This window comes from Mustela lutreola, chromosome 7, assembly GCF_030435805.1.
Source record: "Mustela lutreola isolate mMusLut2 chromosome 7, mMusLut2.pri, whole genome shotgun sequence".
Classification (NCBI taxonomy): Eukaryota; Metazoa; Chordata; class Mammalia; order Carnivora; family Mustelidae; genus Mustela; species Mustela lutreola.
The window spans coordinates 13,972,649-13,996,130 of record NC_081296.1 but is presented as its reverse complement, the minus strand read 5'-3'; the positions used below and the strand labels follow the sequence as shown (position 1 = coordinate 13,996,130).

Sequence of the window (23,482 nt, the reverse complement as noted above, 5' to 3'; positions counted from 1 at the left end):
AGGGCTTGTGAGCACCTGTGGATGGTGAGTCGGATCGATTTGACTCGTACAGCTTTGTGGTAAGCACATGAAGCTCGCAGTAACGGTCACAGCATCTCGGCACCAGGGACGCTTTTGTCCGGGGGCACCTCGAGTGACTTGCAAGGCTGCAGTTTCTGCACCTCGCTAGGAGCACGTTCGGACAGTGGACTTCTCCATGGTAGGCAGCATGTGCTGGTTACGCCGAAATGTGATGTTCGAGAAACCAGTTCCTGAGCATTTACCGCGCGCCATGCACCGGGGACACGTTGGTGAACCGGGCGGAAATGGACTCTTCCCTCACAGAGATTGTCTTGCAGTGGATGAAAACAGTAAAATCAAAACTGAATAACCCCAACCACCTTATCTAGGCTGATGGTCTCAGTGGCTAATCTCCGCCGATTTCCAAGACAGAAAATAAAAACAATGCCACACAATGGCACTCTGATGAAGACTAAAAAATCCCAAAGTCAACACATTTTACTTTATTTTCTCTCCATTGATCTCAACTCCCAAACGTTCCAGCTTCAAAAGGTAAGATTAGGTACCATTAAGCCAGCCAGACCAGCATTGATTTAAAACCCTCCTTCGTGCTATAGGATGGAGGAGGTTGCAGACCCTTATTAATCTCCGTGTTATCAGCTTGATCTCAGCCTGCCAGCGAATTCCTGATTCTGGCCACATCCCTCCAGTCCTCTGGCTTCTGTGTACCAGGCCACGAAGACTGTAGAGAACCTTGAGTTATCCTGTGAAGGATACTGGTCTTTCTCCATGGAACCAGCCAAAAGGAAAGTGGGCTTCATCTTTAAGTAGGATGGCACTTAACGGACTTTGAATCAGACGGTTTTTTGAGGGGCTTTTAGTATATGTGTTGCCGAAGTGAGCACATGGGGGGCTTTTATAATTCATATTTTCTCTCCTTCGGCCATGGAGAGAAATGTAGACACGATCTCAGGATGTAGGCGGCAGGGGCCTTTCTGAGCCTCAAGGAAGGAATCCCCCCCTTTCCTGACCTCTCTCCTTTCCTGCCTTTGTTCTCCAAACCAGGGCTTAGTCTCTGCAAGGCCCGTGCAAGGAGCTTGGAAGCACAAGGCAGCACAGGTCTGCTGTGGTGACCCCAGCCTCCTGTGGCTACCATCCCACAGGCAAGAAAAGGATCATGCAAGATACACGAAGCCTAAGCTACGGCGCAAACCAGAATTAGAGCGTGCCAGGAGACAGCGAGATGGGGGTCTAACCTTGTGGCATTGTCGGGGGTCCGGGGTCTCTCGGGCCTTAGTCACCCTTGCTTTTCAAAGCATTCAGAAGACTGTTTCATTGGCCAATTCCTTATTTGTACCCTGGGCAATTTCCCAGGTACCGTGAGCAAGTGTCTCTGTAACCAGGCACTTTCTAGGAAGATTAGCTCTCTTCCTCTACCTACAGAAGTTTTGCAAGGATTGTCACAGCTTTGCTACCAAAGGGGCAGATAACGATCACGGGGAAGAAGTAAGGCTAGTGTATCATCACGGCACAGACGTCAATCTTTTCCTGGATCTTCCTTCAGGGGTTTTGCTAACTGCACTTTATTGACTTAATACTTTTCTTTACAAACCTAAATGAATTTATCATAAAAGGAATCTTTATATCAGTGCCATAAATAGAATACCAATATCCCTTGCCCTTAAATAGAAAATAATGGCAAGAATAAATATAATTAAATTCTTGGCTACCAGCCTGCCCAGAGGCTGTCTTTACCTGAAGGAGCAGGTTGGTTCTAATGGCTTTCTTTTACCTGCCTTTGATCACCCCCAGTGGCCTCCCCCACCTTAATTCCTCTGCTTTCTATAACAAAGCACAGTTTGGGATGAGACCGTAGTCTGGGTAGGCCACCAAAACCACCCAGAAAACCAGGAACCCCAGGGGTCTGTTACTGCAGATACCAGCTAGAAAAGGGGGGACTTTCCTGTGTGAATGACCACATCCCGGCCAAGTTCATGAGTGGGGCTTAATGATCCAGCCAAGGAGGGCCTCGCTGCCCAGCTTCTCCAGAAATTTCGATCCTGTGCTATAGCCCAGGGACGAGGTTGTTTCTGGTATAGACATACTGCAGTCTCCTTGAAGACTGATTTCATAGATCAATTCCACCCTTGGTTGGGATTTCTCCTTTTCTTGCCTCCTGTCTCGGGCCTCATCTGGGAGAGGGGCAGAGAGAGGGAAGCAGGCTAATCTCTGAGACTAAATCTCCAGCACCCGGAAAATGGCCAGCTAGACCTTGAGAAAATTCAGTTCTCTTTCTCTGTGTTTAGGAAGCAGTTACTTTACTGGAGTCCCAGTTTACCTCTCCACAAAGTGGGTTTTGTTGGGGTTTTATAATAAATGTGTGAAATAATGTTTGAAAAGCTCCTGGTGCTTACACAGGCATCCGGCAAGTGGCTCTAGGAATAACTATTAGCAAGTTATTCTGACATCCATTCGAGGGTAACTCTAGGCCAACTCTGTGACAAGTAACAGGGATCCTACAACAAGTTTCCCCTGGTCTGATGGTCCGACCTCACTGACTTGGGCTGGGGCTCTGCAGAAGGCCAGGAAACCAGCTATACCTACCAGTGGAGCAAGTGTGCATGCAAATCACCTGGGGTCTTGGGTCTTGTAATGATGCAGATTCAATTTCATTAGGTCTGGTTCTGGGGTGAGGCCCAAGATTTTGCATTTTTACCAAAACTCCAGATGATGCCATGTGGCTGGACCAAAGACCACCCTTTGAGTGACAAGGCTCTAGCCCCATGGTTCTCCAAATGTGGTCCTTGGAGGGACCAATGGTAACAGATCACCTGGAACTTGTTTGAGATTTGGACTCTCAGACCGCACTCAGATCTGCGGAGTCAGAAACTCTGGCCTGGGGCTGGTACTGTATCTTACAGCCCTCATGGATGCTGACCCACAGCTTCCGCACTCCCTGCCCCTGCAATCCACGGCACTTCCTCATTCCTCCTGTGTTAGGGGAACTGTGTGGCCTGAGCCTAAAAGCGAGGGAGACAGCTGTATCCCAGCTTCCCTAGGCCAGAGAGAGCCAAATCTCTGCGGATTAGCATTTGGGGCTCTCTTCTTTATTCAGATTCACCATTGACCCCCAAACACTAACCAAGGCTACCCGGATGCAGCTGGTAAGGCAAGGGGCAGCTAGGGAACTAGATGTGGCGGGAGGGTGGTTTGGGCTGTTTATCCCCTTCCCTGCCTACACCTTCCACCATTCCCTGCTTTCCACGAGGCCTGGGCTGCTCCCACTGAACTTAGGCCGGCCAGCAGCCCAGCAGGTATTTACAGAATGCCACAAAGAAATTACGTGTTTCCACTTCCCACAATTCCAAATCCCAGATGCTGGGTGTTCGGCCCCTCCAGCAAGTGGTTTGTATTTCTGTAAGTCTAGCTCTGCAGTCCGCCTCCCCTTTCTCCCTTGACTTCCTCCCCAGCATGCTTTTTCGTACTATATTATTTCTTGAATTGAAGAACACTCCCACGGATGTTGCTTGGTTAAGACCGTAACTGCCCACTTAAAATCAATCAATGTGCCTTGAGCACCTGCCCGGTGCGTTTTGGCAGCTTGCATCTGTATGCGTGTTTTTAATTGTGGTTAAAGTACACGTCACATAAAACCTCCCACCTTAACCATTTTTAACTGTACAGTTCACTAGTGTTAAGTGCATTCAGGACGTTGTACAACCCATCTGTAGAGTTCTTCTCATCTCACAAAACTGAAACTCCGTATGCCTTAAATAGTCGCTCCCTCCTCCCCTAGCCCTGAGCAACCACCATTCAGCTTTTTTGTCTTGGGAATTTGATGGCTCTGGGCACCTCATGGAGGTAGAATCGTTCAGTATCTATCTTTCTGTGACTGGTTTCTTGCACTTAGCATAATGTCCTCAAGGTCCATCCATGTTGTAACCTGTGTCAGAATGTCACTCCTTTTTTTTTTTTTTTTTAGAGATTTGTTTATTTATTTGACAGACAGAGATCACAAGTAGGCAGAGAGGCAGGCAGAGAGAGAGGGGGAAGCAGGCTCCCTGCCGAGCAGAGAGCCTGATGCGGGGCTCCATCCCAGGACGCTGAGATCATGACCTGAGCAGAAGGCAGAGGCTTTAACCCACTGAGCCACCCAGGTTCCCCCAGAATGTCCCTCCTTTTAACGGCTGAATAACATTCCCTCATACTATATGCCGTACATAACTTACCCTTTCATGTATCCTTGGACATCTTTTTTTCTACTGCAAATACTACTGAACACAGGTGTACAAACACCTGCTCAAGCCCCTGCTTTCAATTCTTCTGGGCCCATGCCCAGAAGTGGGATTGCTGGATCCTATGGTAATTCTACTTCCAATTTTTTGAAGAACCGTCATACTGATTCCCATCATGCGGCACAATTTTTCATTCCCATGATGTGTGTTTTATTTAACCCTCGGAACACTGTGAGTCGGATATTACTAACCCCGTTATTTAGATTAGCAAGCTGGGGCTCTGAGAGGTGATGTCACCTGCCTGAGGTCACACAGGTAGTAAGTGTTTCTCCAGACACGAGAGCCTCAATCTTACCACTGTTACCCTTGCGCTGGCAGCTGGGAGAAATGAACAGTGAAGACCTAAGTGAGTTATTCTGACACCGGTGGAGGTTAGAGCTTTACTCTAATGCGGCACCAGACAGGGTGGGGAAGGGGCTCCAGAGGTTGGCTGGTTCCACGCTGGAGGCTGGCCTGCCGTGGTTCTGTCCTTGAATACAGCGGCCTAAGAGGTATTCCCTGCCACCCCCCCCCCCGGGGGGGTTCCAACTTGCCCTTCTCTTTGCTTCTCCTTGTGGACCCCGGTACAGTCAGACGTCATACAGAGTCCTCTGAGTGTCAGTTCCCAAGTTTGGGAACCACGGAGGTGTGGTTGGAAGAGCTTTGCTGTTTCTCCTTCTTCTTCTTTATTTTAAAGCTTTTATTTATCTACTTGATAGAGCATGAGGGAGTGCACAAGCAAACGTAGAGGCAGGCGGAGGGAGAGGCAGAAGCAGGTTCCCGCAGAGGACTCGAACCCAGGACCCGGAGATCAGGACCGAGGCTGAAGGCAAATGCTTCACTGACTGAGCCCCCGGGGCACACCGGACAGGCTTTGCTTCTTCCGGGAGCAATTGCAAGTCCCCAGCCCTATCCACTTACCAGCTCATTTTCTCCGGAGACCGGAGACCGGAGACCGTATGCCTCCTCCCTTCATTATTTAAGCCATGCTGGCATTTACCGAGAGAGAAGTGTGAATTAATCCTGGGTATCGCTCCTCCGAGCACCGCCAACGTTCTTGTTCTGGAAATTGGAGATGGGGAACTAACAGCACAAGCCCACGACTCCCTGGGCAGAGTCTGAGTGTGGCCGCCCCTTCCTCAGCATCCACTGAAATGGGGCACCCGAGGGCAGCGGCCACCACTGTGTCTGGGGCGCTCCTCTGCAGTCTCAGATGTCCCCAGCTTCCCTTTCCCAACCCTCTGTGTGGTACAGAGGATACAGAAGAGGCTTAGGGAGCTGTTGGAATAGGAGCAGCAGCCCCATAATTCCAGTTCCTGAAAGTAGCTAAGGCCTGCACGGGCCTGCCTAGGCAAACCTGCCTAGGAGTCCAGTGCCTCAGTTTCCCGCCTGTGTGACCTTAGCAAATCCTGGACCCTCTCCCGCCCTCATCTGCCCATAGGCAAACCGGGTGGCTGTGGGGGTTAAGGGAGTGAGCCATGGGGTCCCCAGCAGAATGGTGGGCACGTGTCTGTCTCTGGAAAACAGGGCTCCCTGGGCACATACTTCCTCCCTGCTCTAGCCTGTCCTGTTCCTGCCAGCTTGCTTCCTTCCTTCCTTCCTCAAAGGGCCCCTCCTAGCCCGAGGGAGCTGGAAGCACCAGCCCTTCTGCCTTTCCCCAGCAAGAAATTCCTCCTGGCCTTAATCACTTGTGTTGTCTTCCTCTTCCTTCAGTGTGTGTCATCTCTCTGGCAATGAGACGGTTGCACGAGGCCACGCTCCAGAGCCATTCTGAGGAGACTCGGTGAGGGCAAGCGGGGGCCTGGGGGAGGCACCATTGTGCAACAGGTGACTCGGAGCCGGCCGCCCTACGGGGCATTGGCCCACAGGCTGCCAGGATGCCACCCCAGCCTGGCGCTAGCACACGGCCCCAGAGCTCGCTCTCAGCACCGCTGCTCCCCACAGACCTTCATGTTTCCCAGCGTTAGCCTCCTGCAGATTTCCCCCACTGGATGCCATTCAGTACGTGGTTTCTGGATCATTCTCCTTGCTTCCCGCAGCCTGGGTTCACATCCCAGCTCTGCAGCTCACTAGCGGTGTGACCTTGGTCGTGTTCTTTAACTGCTCAGTGCCTCGGTTTCCTCCTCTGCGCAATGGAGGACAGAGCGGCACAAACCTCCAGGGACTGCTGACAGGGCAGGTGCGAAGAAGGCTAATGGGCTTCGAGTATCGTTCGGTGCAGAGCAGGCATCCCAGAGTGATGCGTTATTCTCGGTGGCGTTGGCCTCTGAGAGGAAAGGATGTGTGAGGAGAGAAGCTGTGCTTCGGGGAGCGACCCCCTCTGCTTACCCCTCAAGGCAAACTCAGACCCCAGACTGTTAGATTTCAGGATTGGTAACATCGGTAGCATCGGGGAGTCACAGGGCCACCAACCTCTTTGGCCACGGAAGACCATCACTCTCTCTCAGGAAAGAGAGGACACCTTTCTACCCCACAGGAAAAAAGAACACCACCTCATAATAAAGGAGAGTCAGTCTCAGGAAAGGCGGCCGGCAACCCCAACCAGCATAATCATCATGGGTACGTTGGGCTTTTACTTTTTCTTCTTTCTTTTCTTCCCCTGTTTGGATCCCTGGCCTTCTGCGGATCAGCATTGGCGACCACTGACCTCAGGGTCATTTTGATCCCCCAGCCGCTGACTAAGAGGCCAGAGGAGGAGGAAAATTTGTCACCCTGAGCTCAAAAAGGGACTGGGAGGTACAGCTGACGGGGGGTGCCTCTGGGTTCTCCCAGGAAGAACAAAAAAGGTGCTGGGGAAACTCTCCGACAAAGCATGAGCCTCCTTGCAGAGCCATTTAGGAACACACACACACACACACACACACACACACACACAGTCCGCGGAGCGGGACTCAGAGTGGAGAGCAGTGAATCAGGATTCCAAGTGGACAAGTGCCGGGAGGAGCAGCTCCTGGCGTGGAACACGGATACACGGCTGGTCACGGCCACTGCTCTCTCCCTGGATGGAGCGGTTCCCTTTGCCCCCGTGAAGTCTGTGACAGCTGAAGCTGAGAAAACGCTGGGACAAACAGGTCCCGTCAGGACACCGGGGCGGCTTCCTAGCCGAGTGACGGATTGCAGGCCACTGGGGAGAATTTAAAACCAGCCCAGCTGCCACCCAGGAGAGTGACTAATCTCAACACTTAAGGACAAGCCCCAGACCGGCAGTCATTCAGACACAGGAGATGGGTTTCCTGGACGCAGATGGCACCCAAGTGTCTCGCCCTGGGGCTTCTCTTGGAGAAATGCACCGACCCCATCCCTTGGCAGGAGACGGCCACCTGATGTGAAACGCCCCCCCTGCAACCCCAATGGCCTGACCTCCTGTTCCTTACTCTCTCAATGTGTCAAACACGCAACTTCCAGCATCCTTTCTGGGGACCAGCCCTTGGAAGGAAACAGTTGGCTCCGGGTTAAGTCTGCTCTTAAGGCCAGTATGAAAGCATGAAGGTGACAAAGACAGACAGAGCTGGCACTCTCTGTCCAATCAGAAGGACGGTGACTAGGGGATAGACGGCTGGAAAGGGTTCCCTGGAGAATAAGAGGCTGAACAGAGGCGTGGGGTGGGTCTTGACAGCTTTGGTTTTTATCTGAACTGGCAGTTGGAAACAGAACTGCTAAGTCCTCTACTTTTACAAACTAGGAAGGGCTTTTCCACTGGCCGGCCTCCGACATTCCAAGATGATGAACAACGCCCTTGCCCTTGACTGAGCTTGTGTGCTCCGTGTTGGATACAGAAGGCAGGCAAAGTGGAAAAGCAGGACCTTTCAAGTAAGCAGACGGTGTTTACTTATTATTAGAATAGTATAGGGGCCCCTGAGTGGTTCACTCAGTGAAGCAACTGCCGTTGGTTCAGGTCATGATCCCAGAGTCTTGGGATCGCGCCCCACATCGGGTTCCCCGCGCAGTAGGCAGCCTGCTTCTCCCGCTCCCTCTCCCCCTGTTTGTGCTTGCATGTGCTCTCTCTCTGTCTCAAATACATAAATAAAAATCTTAAAAAAAAAATAGTATAGGCCTTTGGGAGCAGAAAGACTGAAAGCTTATTTTGGCCACATCTAGTCCAGAAAAATATATTATGGCTTTCATGCACTAAGTCATATGCTCCTCACCAGGGGCTGGGGGCAGGGAGAAATAAAACAGAATTGCTGAGCCCATGACCACGTGCTAAGGGTAACACAGGAGGGACGGCCACCCCAGACTGTCCAAGGAGGGTCTGGGCCCTGGCAATGCTTTACAGAGGAAGTGCGACCAGACCTTAGCCTTGATGGTGGAGTCAGGGGAAGGTAGCAGAGCATGGGGTGGGAGTCGGGGGGGGGGGGGTAGGGTGTGCAAAGAGGTTTTTCCTGAAAGGAAGACAAATGTGTTCAAAAGCATGGAAGCATGGAGTCATGGCTCATTCCAGGAAACTGTGAGCAAAACAGAATGGCTAGAGCCCAGGGAGGCTGAAACAGGAGGCTGGGGCCAGATTATGTAATACCTTGCACACCGCGCTCAGAGCATGGGAGCCTTTCTAGAATTCTACTCTCTCTGAGAAGTATTTATAATTGCAATTTACAACATCTCCAATTTGTAAAACCTAAACAATTTTAAAACCTAGCAACCCTGCTTTATAAGGGGGAAAGAGGCCCTGAGTGGTGAATTGGTTTCCAAGATGGATATCTATTTACAATTTAAATTTGATGCTAGGAACAGTTGGCAACAGGACTTGGGCAAGTGAGTTAAAAACCAGAGCCTTCTCTCCTATTTTATCCTCCAGTCATGTTTATACGAGAGGGAAGTACACCAGGATTGGGAAGAAGAATGAGCTTTTACCAAAAAAAAAAAAAAAAAAAAAAAAAAAAGAAAAAAGAAAAAGAAAAAAAGATTACATCGTCTTGAGCAAATATGTATTCTTCTGACAAGGTCCCTGCGCTTCAGGACTCAAAGACGAGCTCATTTTCTTTCACATCAGCCTGGACTCATCCAGGACCAAAAGGTGCACCTCACTCCTGGCGGATGGCCACAGTGGCTGCCTCCTTGCAGACCTGGTCACAGCCAAAGACCAGAGCTTGCCTGCTCCTCTTCTTAATTCTCTGCAGTTGTGGTCTGATGTCTGCTTGGGGTGCACTGGGACTCCTGACCAGGGTGACTGGATGGCATCTGTCCTGACCAGTCAGATGTCCATGCCAATAGGCCAGTGCTCACAGGGACCCACTGTGAAATATCTCTACTATCAAGCCTGCTCCAGGCCCCCAGATGCCCAATGATACATGGTATGTAGACGTCAGAATTCTCTTTCAAGTGACATCTAAATCAGATTTGCAAATGGATAGGAGTTTTCCCTCCAGAAGCTTCAGCCCAAGGTCCCACCTGTGAGTCTAGGATGCTCCTGCTTGTGGCCCATGACTTTGCCTGGCCAGCCAGGGGACAGATAGTGCCATCATCTGTCCTCTGGCATCACACTGAACTTGATGGGACCAAAGGGGCATTTCGGGGAGACGAGCCCTCTGTCCTTCCCACAGTCTCCTTCACTTACCTTCCCTTTTTGCAAGCTGCTGAGGCCAGACCATGGTCTTAGGAAAACTCTGGGCCTGTGCAACATCCCTGGGAAATGAGTGAAATTCTGAGACTCGTTCTGCAGTATTACCGCAGAGTGAAAGAACCCAGAGGACAGGGCAGTCAACGAGGCTTCTTACAGAACTAGGGTCCCTTGCTTGATCACCAAACCTCTCTGAGTCTCAGTTTCCTCACTGACAATCTGCAGATAGCCACAGCACCTAGCTTAAAGAGATACAGTAGCATTGAGCAAAGTAGTACTTTAAAGCAATGAGCCCAGTGTCTGGCACACAGAGTTTGAGGAGTAGGAGGTCTTGTTGCCCCCGGGGAGGTGACCACTGTGTTGCCATGACAAAAAGGTGAGTTAATATCAATGAAGCACTTGGAATGGCTCTTGGCTCAGAGCCAGCACTCAATAAATCAATAAATGCTAATGACCATCATCACCTTCATCTTCACCATTATCGTGATTATTACTATTATTACTATTTATCTTCTTTGAAGTTAGAGACTATGCTCAGGGAACTCATTCAGGGATGAGGGCATTGGGTTGCAAATAAGGAGACCTGTGCAGGCCTGTCCTCTCTTTACCAGGTCAGGGTGTGATATTGGATAAGTGATATTGCTTCGCAGGGTCAAATTTACACTAACTTTAAAAAAAAGGGGAGGTTTCCTGGGGGGGGGGGGGAACCTCACACACCCTTCCCATCCTAAGGATCTGTGGGTGTCTGCTTTGCCCAAAGATGCTATTTGTGCCCATCACTGGGCCAGTGCAATAGAAGTTTATTGAATGTCTCTGTGCACTGGATTTGGGGACATCTTGGTGGGCAAGAGAGTCATGCCTCTGTTGTAGGTTACCCTCAAGACTAAAGTTCAGGGGACAATCAGAAAGAAGCACTTTAGCTTACAACTTGGACTAAAAATTGGGGCACCGCATGAATTGTTGGGAGCTGTTTTATCAAAGCCCCACCCAATGACTGATGTAGAATTTGAATTCACTCTTTGTTCGAGTGCTTTGCTTAGAACTAATCTTTCTACCTTTCCTTTTCCCTCTTGGCCCCAGGAAGGCATTTCCACAAGCAAGCAAGTTAGAAGTTGAAAAGCATCACGGAGGAAAAGAAACGAGTCTCTCAGAAAAAGCTTCAGGAAGAAAAACCTGCCCCTCGTAACCCATTGTATTCCTTGTGCAGGACAGGACCTCTGAGACTACCATACCAAAAGCTTCATTTTAGAAGAAAGGGATACAAGAGCTTTAAAAAAGTGTATCTCACTTGTGTTCCACCAGACAATGCATGTGCAATTCTCTTCCCTCATTCGGCTTCATTCCTTAATCCTTGGCTATTTAGTCCAGAAAGAAATGCCTTCCTTCTTCCCTTCCTAATAACACCATGGGGTCTTCCCTTCCACACACAGCCATCCCTGGAGCAGGTCGAGATCAAGATGGGGAAGCACGGGCACGGCTGGGGCAGTGGCACCATGGTCTTGAATATGTGTCCAGGTCTCCCAGGAAGGAATAAGATGAGGAAGACAGAGCCCTGCCCCTGGCACCCGTCACTGGCCACTGTGCCAGGGCCCTTAACCCACTGAGCCCTGGCTGACCACTCAAAGTTGGGGTGGTTTCAAGGATTAAAGTGACTGAGCTTGGAACCTAGCCTCTAAGCAGACATCACACCTGTTGGGATTCTGGTCCTCTGCCCGATACCCTTTCTCCTCCAGCCATGGCAAATCCCAGATATGCCTCCCCTCCCCTTAAACAGGTGTGGGGCAGATTGGGAGTAGGGACTAGGGGAGGGAAGGAGTGGGGGAGATGTTTCAAGCCTGGGTCAAAACGGGACTAGCTGGGGATCAGCCTGAGCACAGGGACACCAGGAAGGAGGGGTGATGCCCCAGAAGATTACACATTTGACCCGTCTGACAATTTTTCCCAGCGTCAGCCCAAACAGATACTCCCCTCCCCAATGAAACAGGTCCCCGGGCATAGTAGAGGAGCCCTGGGCTTTAAATATATAGGTAAAGGCCCTTCTTAGCTCTGGCCTAGGAGCTTATTCCTGGATACCCTGTTGAAATAACCTGATGTGGGGTGGTGTTGGGGGCGCTGGGGGTTCTGTAAAGCATTTGGCAGGAAAGTGAAGCATTATGTGCAAAGTGATTTCCTGATTGCATTTTAAAAATTAAAAGTCCCTGGCATGTAGAAGCTATTCAAAGTTCAGTGAGTGGATAAGCCAGGGATGCCTGAATGGGCTCTGCACTTCTTGTGTTTCTATAGCAGAACAATGGGCAGCTGCTGGTCCTTCCCTCTCACCTGTCAAGGTCAGCAAGTGGTCTGGGCCCATCAGAGCCCACAGCTGGGAGAAGGGAGGGAGAACCGAGAGGAAGGCCCTCCCCACCGGGCCATCCATCATCCAAGACTTGGCTTGCCCGCTTTCCTCTCCCACCCTGTTTTTGGGGGCAAACAGCTATGGAAAGTAATGTATTTCTCTATTTCTGCGTGGGAGCACGTCACGTATTAACGGAACAGTATTTGCGAAAGTTTTCGGAGCTCATGGGGAAACCGAGGGTGAGGAAGAGGAGGAGGCTGGCAGAGGGGTTCATGAAAGGTCGTGGAGCTCACAGAAGGAATTCTTGGGCTTCTGAGATGGGGAAGGGGCCGGGAGAAAAGGAGAGGGCAGGAAGTGGCGCCTGCCCCAGGTTTGGGTCCTTAGGGCCTTGGGATCCTGTCATTTCCTTTTTGAGGGACCTGTCCGCTTAGCGGGCCCTCAACTCCAGCTGATAAAGAATGAAACAAATGGGACAAAGGAGGGGGCGCACGCGGCGCGGGCCTCGAGTAGGGCGCCAGGCTCGGCTCTAGCCCCAAGGAGAAGGGGACATTTTGCCCCCTCGGCGACCTCACCCTATCCCAGCCCTGGGCCAGGAAGCTCTCCTCAGGGCCCCTCAGAACCCTAGCTGCCTCCCCACCTGCCCGCCGCGGATTGGACGCTCTTTGTGGCGCTGAAGCAGAGAGACCCGGCGGAGCGTGCGGGGAGGCTGCCGGGCGGGGCGCGAGTCCCAGCCTCCCGGCCCGACAGCGGGTGCGTCCCGCGCCGCAAGTGAGCACTCCTGGAAGTCCCGCGCCAGGGCAGGGGCTCGCGGTCCCGCCCCACCTCTGGAGAGATCGGGAGAGAAGCTGGGGCGAGACCGCGCTCCTGGGGGCCCCCCCGAAGACGACCCCGCGGCAACACAGACTTTCCCGAAAGGTCTCCGTCTCCGCGCTGAGAGCGCACGGGAACCCGTGGGCGCAGGGGGCGCCGTGGGGTTAGCTGAGCGTCCAAAGCCAGGCGAGGGAGAGAGTCTCAGCCCAGCCCCGCGCGCTTCGCCTCTAGCGGTACCAGCCGGCGCCCCAAGGCCGGGCTCCAGGGCGGGCGGGAGGAGCGTGTGCCAGTCGGTAGGTACTGGGGACACTCCCCTTCCAGGGAGCCAGCGCAGAGCCCCCGCCCTCCGCTCCAACCCGGGGATCCCCTCCCCCAGCGCAGAGATCCCCGCGCGCCCCCTGCCCACTTTGCCAAGGCGAGAAAGCGGCCGAGCTGGAGACAAAGAAACTCCTGCCTCCTCCACTCTCGGCCCCTCCGCCCACCCCAGACACTCCCCGGCGCCCTCCCTCGACCCCGGCGACATCGTTCGCGGACACGCTAGGGAAGGGGGGTAGGGTAGGCGAGTCTGCTCCCTGACGCGGGCCAGCTGGAGGCTGCCCGTGCTCCCCGCTTGGGGACACCCCACGGCAGCCGCGCCCCCATGCTCCGCGCCCCAAACCGTCCCGGTCCCCCGGCACCGCCTCCCCGGGCCAAAACCTTCCCCCCACTTCTCCAGCTGAGCGTTAGGGGGGCGCGGCGCACACAAAGCGGGTGTGGGGGGCGGAGTACCGGGGTGGGAGAGATCCCGCCAGGGCTCTGCACGGGCCCGGGTGCAGCTATTTACCCGATTTCTTCTTCGATCTCCGAGATGTCTGCGAAGATGAGGAAGACTACGAGCAGCGTGAGCGCAGCCAGCATCCAGCTCCGGAACTGCAGCTGCATGGTGGGTTCGCGCCCGCCGGGACCCGCGCGGGCCGGCGCGAGGAGCGGGGGCTGGAGGGCGCAGCGGCAGGCGCCGGAGCCTCCGCGCGCGGCGCGCAGCGGGGCAGACACCCTGCGCTCCGGGCGAGTGCGGGCCAGCGGCGGCGGCGGCGACAGCGGCAGACAGGGGTTGCTCAGGCGCGGCGAGCCCGCTCGCTCTCTCTTCGCTTTCGCCCGCCCCTCCTCTCCCCTCCCTCCTCTTCCCCTCCCCTTCCCTTCCCCTCCCTCCTCCGCCCCGCGCGGGGCTCCGAGTGCAGTTTGACAGCTCTGCTCCGCGCCTCTGCTCGCCTCCTCCCACCCTAGTTAACTCCTAGGTCCAGCCATCCGCCTTTGCTCCTCCCGCCTGGCTTCCTTCAGTCCCCGAGGGCTCTGGGATGTGGCCAGAACCCGCCACTCCCCGCCTAGGGTGGCTGGGCTCGGGGCACCGCGGGCGTCCGGGTACCGAGCAGAGCCCCGGGAAGAGTGCGCACCGCCCGGCGTCCCCAGCCGGCTGGCAAACGCCCTCCCGCGCTCGCTCTTTGTCCAGCGCCCTCGCTTTCTCGCAAAGTTTTGGCGACACAAAGACCTACACCTGGGGACAGTCCCCAGCGCTCGGCGAGGAGGCGGTTTCAACCAGGCAGATGTTTCAGCAGTTGACGAATTAGGAGGGGTGATGGGGGAAGGGGAGGAGAGAAGAGATATCCAAGATAGGCCAACTTCAGCGGAGATGCTGATTGCAATCTGTGGGCGAGGTGCTCAGGCCCCTAGAAACCACCCCCTCCGGGCGGTCATCTTGGTCACCATTGATAGAACAGAGAGACTGGATCCGGAGAGGCTCCCTGAGTTGCCTGAGGTCGCGCAGTCTTGGCTAGAAGTCTGGGCTCCTGCTGGAGCGGCTGCTCTACCCACAATGGCAGACTCAGCGTCGGCCCTGCCCAGCCTCTGCCCTGGCCCTTCTGCCTCCGGGCTGGGCTTCCCTCTCCAGCTTTTGCCCTCTCCCAGCAAAATCAGTACCCGCCCTCCCCCCACCCCGGGGTCGGGGGAGGCTCCTGTCTTGATCTAAACGCCTGCTAGAAATTATGGCTCCCACAAGGGGTAGTGCCCCCCAAGCCGAATATTTTTCGCTTCCCCAGCCTTAGACAATTTAACTGAAATTACATTCTGCACCAACCATTAGCCTGGGAAGGGCCCCATTAAGTTTTACTGGAATTAGATAATTACCTTTTTTTTTTTCTTGCACTAATTGTAACAATCCTCAAATCAGGAAATGTAACTTCCCAGAACTGATCATCTGGTTTATGAAAGGGTCCTTGAGGTCGGAGTTTGGGGGAAAAGGGTCCTGTTCAAGAAGTGATATGGGGTATCCTAATGGCCTGAAAAGGACTGTGGAATGAAAGGGCCCTGGTGCAAACTGGCTGTTTCCTCCAGGACCACCCACACAGAGCCAGTTCTCACCAGGGTTGAGGAGGGGGATGTCAGTGGCTAAGTCCCTTCAGGGGCACCTTGGGGAGGTAATAGGGCTGCCCGTGCCCAGGATCCTGCCTCTTTGTGTGTAGGGAGGAGGACAGGAGGAAGTCTTCCAAGCTAGGGGAGCTGCTGGATGGCTCTTGTTGACCCTGGAAGCCAAGATAAGGTCTTCCCTGTAGGAGGAGTTCCCCTTACCCTGCCTGGAGGGCAGGAGAGGGAAGCACTCCAGAGAAAGGGGGAAAGCTCTGGGCATGGGGTACAGATGTCTTTTCCCCAGAAGAGGGGTGTACCAATCCCATGACAGCACTTCATTTCTTTTCTAGCCCCTTGCAAAATCTGTGCACCTCCATGCCTACGGGGAGCTCCTCCAGAATACCACTTACTTTTCTTGGAGTGAGATTTTTGTAAGGTTGAGTACTGTCTCCCGGTCCATTAGAGGTGTTGGATGTCTGTCTCCCGGTCCATTAGAGGTGGTAACGGGCATCAAAGGAGGGTTTACCATCAATGTGGCTGGCCACATGGCTTAGCCATCACATCTCCAAGTTTTCTGAGTGCCTTGATCTTTCCCTTGTCCTACTTCATGGGTGGTTAAGGAGTGGTAGAATTGTATTTGTTGTTTTTCTGAATGGTTGTGATATCTGAACAGAGAGAGGTTAAGAACAGGGTGCACCTGTTACACTGCTCCATATTTCAATCGTTCATTCATTGATTCCATTACTCAACATGTTTGTTGAGCACTTACCCTGTGCTAGATACTCTGTGCTTGGGGCTAGAGCTACAAAGAGAGGAGAGAGAGAGAGAGAGAGAGAGAGAGAGAGAAGGGGAGAGAGGGAAAGAGAGAAGCATTTCCTGCCCTCTAGTGGCTCATGGTTTAGAAGGAAGACATGTAATTATGATACGGGATGTGAGCAAGCTACAGTACAGCTATGGTCTCCCGAATAGCTTATAATTGATTAATAAGACCACACAAGAGAGCAGCAAGAAACGAGCTGGCCTGTCTCTTTGCTGCTCTCTGCTTCTCTACCAGCTCTTACTGTGGCCATCACGGAGAGACTGCTCTCATCCTAAGCTCATCAAAATTGCTACTGTTACAACAGAGTGTATCCATCTCCTTTTAGGTGACCCAGTGGTCATCCCAGGCTCAGAGTCTCCCTTCTTTGGACTCACTTGAGAAGAGTCATTTTGAGCGGACAGGAAACGTGGAAGCTGTTGAACCCGTCCATCCCTTCTATAGAAATCCTTGTAACCAGACCCCCATAGAGCAAATCCGTCAAGTACACCTGCTGGGAGAGAGTGAGCTTTGTAACATGTAATCCTTGCACTGAGAGCCACTGAGATGGGCTTTTACTTGGAGAGTGGTAGGGACTCTCGTGAAAGTTGACCACAGGACACTGTCTGGAAACAGCACTTGCATCTGCTTCCACATGGGCCAGCTCCTTTTTATGGTGGTCTGTGTACGCCACTGCCTCGAGGTTGTCTGTGAAAACCAAGTTTGTTCCTGGGGTCTGGAAAGAGGGAAGATGATTGAATTGGCAGCAAGTGTCACGTCTGCTGATGCTGTGTAAATGGACATGTGGACACACACTAGGCTCAGCCCCCCAGGTCCCTCCACTCTTCCTGTCCTTTCTATTCAAACAAGTCCCTTTTCCTGCGTTGGTCTTTCTAAGAAACAGTAATCGCTTCTTTAGGTTACATTATTGAGTATTTGGGTTAAAATACAAGAGTTATATGGGAGTGGCAGCAAATTACAAGTCATTACCACCCATTGACATTTTAACTCAAATTAATAGAGTAGATTAGCTATTCAGGCGACTGACATGGCTCTGGGAGGTTCATATGAATGGGGTGGGAGGAGCAGGGAACTCTGCAGGGCCCAGAATCAGGCAGCCCTTCCTTATCTCTGACTCTGACTAAAGGTGTGCTTCTCCTTCCAGCTGCTGACCTCAAGAGTGGGGACCCCCACCCAGAATTGAAATTCCTGAAAACCCAAAAACCATATGTATCATTTACACATCAACTAACCTCTCCACGCTTCTCGCCCCAGATACGGAGTGTTTTCATCTGAACTGCTTCTTGGGGGGTGATAAAGACTTCTCTTGGCAATCCTTTACACAGGTACCATCACCTCAGAAGGGTCTCCATTGCCCAAGATACCTCTGTGGGCAGAAAGGGAATTTTAAGGCAGGTGGCCCCTTCTGAGCCTTGGGGACTTCTGGGATTATGCGAATGCCAAGGTCCTCTCCAGCACAGTTCTAAATGGATTTGTAAATAGGCACCACCTTTGATTTTTACTGAATCCCTTTCATTCTGGTACGCCAAGATTAGGGAAACAAATTTATCTTCACTCACTGCCCACCCTCCACCATTGGTGAGACAGTAATCGTGAATTTCAATTTTCATCTGTCCACACAGAAGAAACCAGTCCTTTTAACCCAATCTTTAAATAAAAACCTCAACAATAAATAATAATTTTTTTTTTTATCCAAAATTCTGAGACCCGGTACTGAACCACCCTTGAACTCACTTGGAAAGCCATTTAGAGTGTTTGAGAAAAAACTAGAGTGGTAACAGTTTTGCTCTATCATCATCTCTGAAGGAGGAGCTGTGGATTCTTAGTGTTGGGGGTCTTCTGGGGGGGTGTGTAAAGTCACAGAGATCTTAGTTGGAATAGACTAATAGGCTATTGTATTTCTGTACCTCCCATAACTGAGAGAACCAGCCTCCCTTTTGAAATTTACACTAAATTTGAATGTTCTCACAAATGCAACATTTCCCCCTTCAAAATCAGAATCCAACGATAACAATATGGGAAAATAAATGGGCACATTTGCATTCCATTTGTAGCTTTTGTAAATAGCAAAATTGTATATTAGCTGAAGAAAGAAAAGAAATATACCCAGGCAAGTGCTGTAAATGTTTCTGGGATTATCTGCAAGAGACCTTGGGAGGGACATGGGCATGAGCTCCATGGGGAGCTGGAAGTGATAGCAGAGGGTAGGGGGTAGAGGTTCAATTTTTTGCTGGGATTTTTCCAAATTCTTCAGCCAGGATTAGAGATGGTTTTGAACCAAAGCATGAAGTCGAGGGTCAGATGGCAGAGATAAATGAAAAGGAACGTCTTCCCATGATTCTCAACAGTGCTTCAGCGAAATGACGACTGGGATCTCTGAATCAGCTCATCCAGTTTTGCCCAAACTCCAGCATGACCCTCCCCAAGACCATCTAAGGAAGCTGGCCCTGGTCAGCCTTCCCTGGCTCTCTGTCTTGTCTCGTGTCACTTTCTCTAGCCTCTGTTTGGATCATGGACCCCTGCATTCTCAGAGCTGGGGCATTGGGCAGAGAGGGTGCACCCCTGTCCCTTCACTCACTCAACCATGGCGTGTCTTGAATAAATCTAGGCACAGTTTCTGCCCTTATGGAGGTTGGAGTCCTGTGGAATTTTTACAGATGGAAAACCCTGGGACCCAGAGACCAAGAGACGGCCCACAGTTGCTAGTTTGAGAACCTAGTTTGAGAGTTTGCCAGTTTGAGAACCGAGAGCAGAATTCTGCCTCTCCTGTCTCTGAGCTGAGCTCTGTGCCAGGTTTCCCCTACCTACACTCTTCCATGTTATTTTCCATGACAGTTCAATGAAATTGAAAACTCCCAAGAGGTAGGGAGATTTATTCCTCTTCTGGTCCCACATTATTCAATGAATACATGTTCCCCCATGGTCAATTTCAAGCCACCACCATCATGTCACTGAAAGAAACACTGGGAAGCGTGTGCCCTAACCCACCATGACATGGATGTCTACCACATACGTACAACAGATGAATCATCTCAAGGGGATGGAAAAGGGTGAAAGGTAGAAAACAAAGTTAGGAAGTGAGGAGTTCTGAGCATGTTTGGCCTTTGTTTTCATAAATTTATGTTTTTGAAAGTTTGCAGGCTTTGATTTCTAATAATGGCTCTGTTTCACGATCAGCACAAGCTGCCTCCAGGGCAATACTGGTGACCACCGGCAACAAGAAGTTGGCATCGTCCCAATGAACTGGTGAGCATGCTTGGCAAAATACCATTTCTAAATGAAACTCCAGATGGGAGAGTCTCCAAAGCCATGGCAGCATTCAACAGAAAGTGAACGTGCCCGGATCCTGGCACAGCGCACTGGCCGGAAGAGAGTGGCCTGGGCCCCAAGTAGGCTCCTTGTGAAATGTCCCATTGGGAGTCCTCTTCTACATCTGCCTACCCCACATGGAGTCTTTGTGGTTGGTCATCCTCTCTTCCCAGTTCCCCCAGTCTGGTTTGACAAAGTAGACTGGAAAACCACAGAAAGATCAAGAGACAGTGAGCGTTTTTGGATTAGGTAAAGCAAGTAAACCCCAAAGGCCAATGGCTTCTTCAAAACAAGTTTGTTTCTCTCTCATGTGCAAATGCCCCCAGTAGGCAGCCTGGGCTGGTTTGGCCATGGAGCTCCCTAAAGTCTTTAGGATTCAGGTCCTTCCAGCTTTCCTGTGTGCCATCCCTTTGATGAGGCCCTTTCTCATAGCTCATCACCTCCAGATTCCCAGAGGTAGAATGGAGGAAGAGATAAAAAGAAAAGAAAGTTCCGGAAGCCTATGGCACAGGGCTTTGGCTCACTCCCCTTGGTCCAGAACACTGTCCTGCGCTACACCTCGCAGCAGGGGGCTCTGGCCTTCGGTGCGCTCAACTGAGAAGCCCATTGTGGAAGAACAGGAGGGCAGATGTGAGGGGCAACAGGCAGGCTCTGCCACAATGGGGTTGGAAAAGACCACTGCAGGGTTTTTCTCTCTGCATTAGCTCTGCCTTAAGATGATTGTGTCTTGGGCAGAAATGCCGGGTACAAGACCTGTTCGTGCAGCCGAGTTTCATACTGTCATAGTTCTCTCTCTCTCTCCATTTCTTTCTTTCTTAAGATTTTATTTATTTATTTGACAGACAGAGATCACAAGTAGGCAGAGAGGCAGGCGCAGGGTTGCAGGGGCGGTGGAGGGGGAAGCAGGTCCCTGCTGAGCAGAGAGCCCAGTGCCGGGGGGGGGGGGGGGGGGGGCTCGCTCCCAGGACCTGGAGATCATCACCTGAGCGGAAGGCAGAGGCTTAACCCACTGAGCCACCCAGGCGCCCCACTTCCCTGTTTCTTAGCGCCCTTTATTTTGCCACATTCTTTCCTTGTTATCACCCGAGGGAGGCATCCTAGGAGGCATGATTTGTACTAAGCAGATCTTTCTATTCTAATGCGCTGACATCTGGGCCTTCCCTGACCTTGGAAACTGCTCTCCCAGGGCTGATGAATCCCAGAGAGAGTGAGGGATTTGCCAGGGAGTGTGTCTTCCATATGCAAACCAAGCCAATCCAGACCCACACCCCACCCACTTCCTGTATGGGCTCTCACTCTCTGGGCCAGTAACCCCCTGCCCTAAATCACCCCAAGGCCCTACACCAGACAACCAGGGACATCCCCTGTGCCCCAGAGCCCACAGGAATTACACAGAGTGAATCCTAAACCTGTGTATCCCGACTCGCCTCTTCCTTCCCATGACCATCAACCGGAAGCCTCTTGCCCGTGTTTTCTTCCCTCTCCTCCGCCTGCTGACTGACCCAGGAGCCTCCCCGTGTGTTCCCGTGTGGCATGGCCTGTACAACAGATTATCTTTTCAACGGCCACGGCCTCCTGATCATGGGCTTCCCTTCCCCCCAGCTGAGTTATAACAACAGCTACATTTAAAAACAAGGTTTTTAGACCTGAACTTCGCAAACTACTTGTGATATAGGACCGGGAGTTTTTCTTTGTTTTTAAATCTCATCGACTGCAGAGTAACAGGTGTCTGACCACGTGACCAGCTGTTCGGAACTTAGCTTTTTGCGTGATCTCGACCTAGGTTCCAGTTTTCCCGATATTAAATGGAGAAGATAATAATACGTAGCTCATGAGTTTTGGTAAGAATGAACTAAGATCGTATAACTCAAGTACTCAGGAGCATGCCGGCATAAAGGAACTGTTCATTATATATGGACTTCTGCTTATTATTTAGGATAATGCAAAAATAGAAAGGATATACATATGTATATATATATAATGCAAAAGCAGTTATCTCCGGATGCTGAAATTTGGGTTGATCTTTATTTTTCTCCACACTTTTCTCCATTTTATCAATTTTCTATGATGACCATAAATTACTCTATAATCAGGGAAAAAAGAAGAAGTCATTACAATTTGTAGTGCCTATTTGCACTGCACTGAATTTTTTTTTTCTGCCAGACTTTAATATTCTTTCTTAATAACCCAAGAGAAACACACATATTTAGTAAAGAAAATTGGTTTTGCAAACAATTTCCAACCTTTCTTGGATGTTTTGTGAGCAGCTGCCCAATATTCCTGAGGAAGGAGAGCATGGTCTACAGAAATTTGCCCACTGGCGTTGGGAAGCCGCAGAGATGAGTCTCTCTCTTATGTTCTCACCTGATGTCACCCAATGGTCACCTAACGGGCTTCTCTGTTGATTGCTCTGCGTCATGGGCAAGTCCCAGCTTTTGGAGCAAAGGGGTGACTCAGAGAGATGTGTGCAGGGACAGCAAGCAGTAGCTTCACACCCACATGGCACCCCGGTCTCCCCAGCTCCAGGCGCTGAAGGGACGGACTCTCCCCTTGACCTCACTGTGGCTCAAACTCTGCCACCCATGGTTTTGTGCAGGCAGTGGTACTGAGGATACATTAAAATGAGGGGCAGAGGGGCAGACCAATATGAGGGTCATAATCAAGGGTCATAATCCTTCCTCTTCAAGTCATTACATAAAGTCCTTTGCTTTATGTAATCATCAGGTCGCTTTACTGTGCAAAGCTCTCTTTGAGAAGAATGACCCTCACCTTGAAGTCAGCTCTGTGACCACTTCATATTTTAGAATATCCACCCGCCTGGGGCGCCTGGGTGGCTCAGTGGGTTAAAGCTTCTGCCTTCGGCTCAGGTCATGATCCCAGGGTCCTGGGATCGAGGCCCGCATCGGGTTCTCTGCTCTTTGGGAAGCCTGCTTCCTCCTCTCTCTCTGCCTACTTGTGATCTCTGTCTGTCAAAAAAAAAAATCATATTAAAAAATGGGCAGAAGATATGAACAGAGACTTCTCCAATGAAGACATACAAATGTCTATCAGACACATGAAAAAACGTTCATCATCACTAGCCATCAGGGAGATTCAATTTGAAACCACATTGAGATATCACCTTACACCAGTTAGAATGGCCAAAATTAACAAGACAGGAAACAACATGGGTTGAAGGGGATGTGGAGAAAGGGGAACCCTCTTACACTGTTGGTGGGAATGCAGGTTGGTGCAGCCTCTTTGGAGAACAGTGTGGAGATTCCTCAAGAAATTAAAAATAGAACTTCCATATGACCCTGCAATTGCACTCCTGGGTATTTATACCAAAAATACAGATGTAGTGACAAGAAGGGCCATCTGTACCCCAATGTTTATAGCAGCAATGGCCACGGTCGCCAAACTCTGGAAAGAACCAAGATGCCCTTCAACAGACGAATGGATAAGGAAGATGTGGTCCATATACACTATGGAGTATTATGCCTCCATCAGAAAGGACGAATACCCAACTTTTGTAGCAACATGGAAGGGACTGGAAGAGATTATGCTGAGTGAAATAAGCCAAGCAGAGAGAGTCAACTATCATATGGTTTCACTTATTTGTGGAGCATAACAAATAGCATGGAGGACATGGGGAGATGGAGAGGAGAAGGGAGTTGGGGGAAATTGGAAGGGGAGGTGAATCATGAGAGACTATGGACTCTGAAAAACAATTTGAGGGGTTTGAAGTGGGGGGGGTGGGAGGTTGGGGTATCAGGTGGTGGGTATTATAGAGGGCACGGATTGCATGGAGCACTGGGTGTGGTGAAAAAATAATGAATACTGTTACGCTGAAAATAAATAAATTTAATTTTAAAAAAAGAATATCCACCCCCCCCTTTTTTTTGGTGGGAGGAAATTTATTGAAATGAAAAAGAAGGTAATAATTTGTTTCCCTAGACAGTTTTTTTAAAAATCCAAACTATAAAATCCAAATTGTTTCAAACTCTTTCAGATTCTAAGAA

The 23,482-nt window shown here is 51.0% G+C and overlaps 1 protein-coding gene and 1 long non-coding RNA gene across 2 annotated transcripts in view; one reads left to right on the top strand and one right to left on the bottom strand.

Annotated features, from left to right (window-relative positions):
- The window catches only part of ST8SIA2 (ST8 alpha-N-acetyl-neuraminide alpha-2,8-sialyltransferase 2), a 66,554-nt gene extending 52,411 nt beyond the window's left edge, over positions 1 to 14,143 (bottom strand). The window contains exon 1 of the mRNA XM_059180068.1: positions 13,800 to 14,143. Coding sequence (XP_059036051.1) covers positions 13,800 to 13,897 — 98 coding nt within the window. The 5' untranslated portion in view covers positions 13,898 to 14,143. The remainder of the gene's footprint in view (positions 1 to 13,799) is intronic.
- Positions 13,763 to 20,361, top strand: LOC131835645 (uncharacterized). Its single transcript, XR_009355286.1, has 3 exons — positions 13,763 to 13,898; positions 17,317 to 17,497; positions 19,350 to 20,361. It is a non-coding gene; the product is annotated as an uncharacterized LOC131835645 (long non-coding RNA).
- The last annotated feature ends 3,121 nt before the right edge of the window (positions 20,362 to 23,482 follow it).